Source organism: Mirounga angustirostris, unplaced genomic scaffold (assembly GCF_029215605.1).
Source record: "Mirounga angustirostris isolate CCGP_5_RB_7025 unplaced genomic scaffold, mMirAng1.0.hap1 SCAF_11, whole genome shotgun sequence".
NCBI classification, from domain to species: Eukaryota; Metazoa; Chordata; class Mammalia; order Carnivora; family Phocidae; genus Mirounga; species Mirounga angustirostris.
In genome coordinates this window covers 45,880,624-45,886,623 of record NW_026991719.1, presented here as the reverse complement: position 1 = coordinate 45,886,623, position 6,000 = coordinate 45,880,624, and the positions used below count along the sequence as shown (strand labels likewise).

Here is a 6,000-nt window from a genome sequence, read left to right as displayed (position 1 = left end):
CTTCTTTTTCTTTCTTATTCGTTGGAGTCAGGCTTATAGTTTCTTGTTTGCATTTTTGTTCCTTTTCCCTTTCTCTTGTCTTGGATCAGGCTTTATTTTTCTTCTTTCTTATTTTTTTTTTAAGATTTTTATTTATTTGACAGAGAGAGACAGCGAGAGAGGGAATACAAGCAGGGGGAGTGAGAGAGGGAGAAGCAGACTCCCCCCTGAGCAGGGAGCCCAATGTGGGGCTCGATCTCAGGACCCTGGGATCAGGACCTGAGCCGAAGGCAGACGCTTAACGACTGAGCCACCCAGGTGCCCCCCCTTTTTTTTTTACTCTACATTCTTACCTTGACAAAAAAATCAAAGCACAACTAGTTAAAGATCCAAACACTCCCCACTACAAACAAGGAGGAACTCTGTAGAGGACGGGCCAGTGGGAAAGAGCAGTCAAAACACAGCAGACTGTACAAAACATACACCAGAAACACTTCTGAAGTTTTTGTTGCTGATCTTGTTATTATTTTCATTGTTTTTCTTCTTCTTCTTTCTTCCTTTCTTTTCTGGACAAAATGACAAGATGGAGAAATTCACCCCAAAAGAAAGAACAGGAGGCAGTACTTACTGCCTGGGATTTAAGGATATAATTAAGATATCTGAACTAGAATTTAAAACCACGATTATAAAGATACTAGCTGCGCTTGAAAAAAGCATAGAAGATACCAGACAATCCCTTACTGTAAAGATAAAAGAAATAAAATCTAGTCAAGCTGAAATTAAAAATGCTATTACTGAGATGCAGTCCCAAGTGGATCCCATAAAAGTGATGAACAAAACAGAAGAATCAGTGATATAGAAGACAAAATGATGGAAAATAAGGAAATTGAAAAGAGAAAGAAAACTATTAGATCATGAAAGGAGACTTCGAGAACTCAGTGATTCCATTAAGTGAAATAATACCCAGATAATAGGGATCCCAGAAGATGAGGAGCAGGAGAAAGGGGCAGAAGATTTATCTGAACAAATTATAGCTGAGAACTTCCATAATCTGGGGAAGGAAACAGGCATTCAAGTCAAGGGCACAAGGGCATAGAGAAATATGAACATTAACAGACATTACCCACAAAGACATACAAATGGCCAACAGACACATGAAAAAAACGCTCACCATCACTCAGCACCAGGGAAATACAAATCAAAACTACAATGAGATACCACCTCACACCAGTCAGATGGCTAAAATGAACAAGTCAGGAAACAACAGATGTTGGCAAGGATGCAGAGAAAGGGGAACCCTCTTACACTGTTGGTGGGAATGCAAGCTGGTGCAGCCACTCTGGAAAACAGTGTGGAGGTTCCTCAAAAAGTTGAAAATAGAGCTACCCTATGACCCAGCAATTGCAGTATAAGTATTTATACTTATATAAATATAAGTATTTATACTTATACTGCAAAGATACAAATGTAATGATCTGAAGGGGCACCTGCCCCAATGTTTATAGCAGCAATGTCCACAATAGCCAAATTATGGGAAGAGCCCAGGTGTCCATCAACAGATGAATGGATAAAGACGTGGTGTGTGTGTGTGTGTGTGTGTGTGTGTGTGTGTGTGTATGATGGAATACTCCTCAGCCATCAGAAAAATGAAATCTTGCCATTTGCAACAACATGGACGGAACTAGAGGGTATTATGCTAAGTGAAATAAGTCAGTCAGAGAAAGACAAATACCATATGGTTTCACTTTTATATGTGGAATTTAAGAAACCAAACAAATCAACATAGAGGAAGGGAAGGAAAAATAAAAGATGAAAACAAAGAGGGAGGCAAACCATAAGAAACTCTTAACTACAGGAAACAAACAGGGTTGATGGATGGGGGGGGATGGGGTAATTGGGTGATGGGCATTAAAAACGGCACTTGAAGTAATGAGCACTGGGTGTTATATGCAACTGATGAATCAGTGAATTCTACCTCTGAAACTAATAATACAGTATATGTTGATTAAATTGAATTTAAATTAAAAACATTTTTAAATGAGGGTGTGGCTCCTGGGTGGTGCAGTAGTTTTGAGTGTCCAACTCTTGGTTTCAGCTCAGGTTGCAATCTCTCAATCTCATGACCCTGAGATCGAAACCCCTGTTGGGCTCCATGCTCAGCGCAGAGTCTGCTTAAGATCTCTCTCCCTCTCCTTCTGTCCCTTCCCCCACCCCCCACTCACGTGCTGTCTCTCTGAAATAAATAAATAAATCTCTTTTAAAAGGGGGAAAGACTCAAGAAACACCTTTTTAAAAAAGTTGTGATGGGACGCCTGGGTGGCTCAGTCGGTCAGGTGCCCCACTCTTGGTTTCAGCTTGGGTCATGATCCTGGGGTCATGAGATGGAGCCCCATAGTCAGGTGCCACACTCATTGGGGAGTCTGCTTAAAATTCTCTCCCGCTCCCTCTCCCTCTGCCCCTCCCCCTGGCTCATCTAAAATAAATCTTTAAAAAAAAATAATAAAATGTTGTGATATGTTGTAGAGAATCTGGAGTCCCACATTCTTATCTTGACATGACTACTTCAGTTCTTCTGTTTAAGCCAAATTATGTTCCCATGCTTTACATTAAGTTCCATGCCCAACATGGGGCTTGAACTCACCAAGAGAACAAGCTGCATATTCTACTGAGCCAGGCAGGCTCCCCTCCCATACTCTTTCTTACTCAAGATACCTCTTATGTCTAGTAGTTCACCAGTATCTCTTAGGAGCACTAGAAAACATTTTAGATGTTCAACTATGAAATGCCATATAAGCTGTAAAATGGACTTAGCTATCTTAGTATCCAATTTTTCATTATAACATCATTTACCTACCAGGAGAGTTTGATAAGATAGTGTGAAATAAGTTGGACCCCATCTAAAGGAACTTGAAGTGGAATTTTAGCAAGACCCTGTTTTTTTAAAAACTAAAAACAGAATGTATTTAAAGGGCTTGATAATAGAGGCTGGCACAGAGTAGGTGCTTAATCAATGTTAAGGAGACAGTACAATGCAGAGGAAAGAACCTGCACACAGCTTTTATCACATCTGGGTTTCAATCCTGGTACCAACATTTAATATGTTTTGGGTATGTCCTAACAGCTTCCTGAACCTGTTTATCTTTCATATGGGGAGACTAATCCCTTACTGGCAGAGCTGTATTGAGGGTTAATGGAGCTAACAGGTTTTCAGGGTTTGGTATAATTTGTGCTCAAGTAGTACTTAATTCTCTTCTTTGGCTGCCCCAGAATGCAGGAGTGGGCTGCACTTCCCTGCCAATCAGCCTGCAGCCAACTGCTCCAGTCCATCATGTAGTTCTGCTCTTAGAATTTGAAGAGGTAAATTAGGGGGTGACAGCATGAGGCAAGGCTAAGATGCAGCTATGGGTCCAAAGATGATGTGGAAGTTTGAGGTAGGGGGAAAAGACTGAAGTGCTCTAACAGCCACTCCCTTCAAATATGTTCAGTTTCAGGTAGATTGCTGGGACAGAGGTCATGTGCACAACCCAAACAAACCTGGGTAAAGTAAGAAGATTGTGTTCCTGCTGCCATCTACTCCAGTCCCTTCCTGAGGGCCCCTTGACACTATCTTTGTCTGATGGGGTAGCCCCCCACCCAGGGTGGCTAACTATATTTTAATGGAGTATAATGACATCAGCCAATGCACCTCCAATATAGCAGCTCCCTTGAGGATGCAGGCTGTGAATAAATGGTACCATAACCCTTTTGAATCACGGAATTCAAACACTGGTGCTGGATGGGAAGTGGTCATGGAAGGGTGGGGCCCAGCCAGAGTGCCTCAGTTCAAGGGATCCTCCAACCCAGTGTGCCTAGAAATGCCCCAAGGTATGGTTTGCCCCTAACACATCTAGCCACCCTACCAACAGGCACCTTGTTTTCCTTTCATGCAAACAAGGTGGCACTTACCACACTTCAGCACCCAGCCAGGCTTATGTTCTCTTCTTCCCTCTATCCCAGCCCCAGACCCCTCCATAGACAAGGCTCATCACTGTTCCCCCTACCATCACTGCCACCCAGGTGAGGATCTGCAGACTTGGTGGAAGATGCATAGCCTACAGCCCATCACAGGAATGTCTTACCACTGAGATCTGTTGCAGACTGATAAAGAAATCATCACCCTGCCAGGGACCCCCAGGTCTACCAGCAGCCTCACCTTGTACCTTTAGCTGTTCAAGAGTTTTGTGAGAGTTACTCCTCCAACCAGACCAACCTATAGGATGAGGGATAAATTGTTAGCATCAGGAATCTGACAGTAATTTTATTTCTCTTGTAAAACAGAGTTGAGGTTAAATAAAGGGTATGGGGTTTGCTAGTTCCTTGGCAACTTGGGACTCTTTTTTGGAAGAATGGAGGGGAGACTGAAAAGGGGCATGATAGGTGAAGAGTTCTTTTAATATGCTGGTACTTCAGGGAGAAGCACACCATTTCATCTGTATTCTCCCATCCCACTGGAACTGGTGCTTGGAGGGATTTGGGGGGGGGGGCGGTGGGGAGAAGGTGAGATTAGTCGATCAGTCACCAGCACTGTCATCAGCGTTGCCAGAGAGGTCGAGGACAGACATCATGGAATCAGACAACTTGCTGGCGAGTTTATCTGCAGATGGAGAAATACAGGCAGTCACTTGGTGGCTGGCTCGCCAACAGGACGCCTGTAGGAGCTGGCCTAGATCTACCTTGGTCTACATCAAACTCCCAAACTGCCTCACTTACCCCCAACACTAAACAAAACAACTGGGTGGGGGGTGTTGGCAGCCAGTGTGCAATCTCACAGGTAGAACCATTTGTCTACCTGTGAAATGATCACCCCAATATAGCTTCTATCTCAGAGTGTCAGACTCACTGGGCTCCAGGTATTTTTATCCCTTCCTAGTAACCAAACAGCAATTTTCTTTTACTGTGTTGAGCTTAGCACTCTGCCATTACCCTCAAAGCTCTCACAGCAAAAGGGCAGCATGGATGTAGGGGCTTTAAGCCTGAATGCTCACCTCCCATCCTCCCTGCTGTTCTTCAGGATTCCCCTCAGACATCATCTCTTCCAGGAAGCCTTCTCTGATCACCCCTACCCCACCACCATCCGGGTTAGGTTCACCAGGCTGAGTTAGGTTTCCTCACTCTGCTTTCTGTGTCTGTGAATACTCTGTGTTGCCAATGTCTGTTTTCTTATTTCCTCCTCACTCCCTTATAATAGGACCAGGAGTTCAAGGGTAATTCATCTCTGGATTCCCAGCACTCAGAGTGAAACCAGGCCAAGAGCAAAGAATTGGGCTTATGGGGTCAATCAATCCTAGGTTTACATTTTGGATCCATTAAATACTAGTTGTTTTACCTTGAGTGTGTCATTTAATGTCTCTGGGCCTCAGTGTCCTCACTTACCAAATGGGGATAAGACTTGCAATGAGTTAGTAAAGATTAGTATAGCATGAAGACCTAAATCAGCCAACCACACAACAGACCACCATTAAAATGAAGGAGGAAATTCTTTTGTGAACGGCCATTAAATGGAAACATGATGTGGCAAAATTATGTTCAGGTGACTAGTGTTTGCATAGAAACAGAGAACAGGGCGCCCGGGTGGCTCAGTTGGTTAAGCGACTGCCTTCGGCTCAGGTCATGATCCTGGAGTCCTGGGATCGAGTCCCACATCGGGCTCCCTGCTCAGCAGGGAGCCTGCTTCTCCCTCTGACCCTCCCCCCTCTCATGTGCTCTCTGTCTCTCTCATTCTCTCTGTCTCAAATAAATAAATAAAATCTTTAAAAAAAAAAAGAAAAAAGAAACAGAGAACAAAAAATATATAAATATTTGCCTGTGTACCTATCTCAGGAATGAGATAGAAGAAATTAACTGGTCACTCTGTGAGGAGGCCTAGATGAGTGGGAGACTGGAAGGAGAAAAACATTTCACTGTATATCCCTTTGTACCTTTTGAATTTTGAATATATTGCCTATGGATAAAGTAAACATTACATATAACCTATAAGCTTCC

At 43.3% G+C, this 6,000-nt stretch overlaps 1 protein-coding gene across 2 annotated transcripts in view; it reads right to left on the bottom strand.

Annotated features, from left to right (window-relative positions):
• Nucleotides 1-4,260: 4,260 nt before the first annotated feature.
• GNL3L (G protein nucleolar 3 like) overlaps nucleotides 4,261-6,000 on the bottom strand; it is a 26,386-nt gene continuing 24,646 nt past the window's right edge. For both annotated transcript variants that reach the window (XM_045878612.3, XM_054508158.2), the window contains exon 16: nucleotides 4,261-4,612. In XM_045878612.3, the coding sequence (XP_045734568.1) occupies nucleotides 4,530-4,612 (83 nt within the window). In that variant the 3' untranslated portion in view covers nucleotides 4,261-4,529. The remainder of the gene's footprint in view (nucleotides 4,613-6,000) is intronic.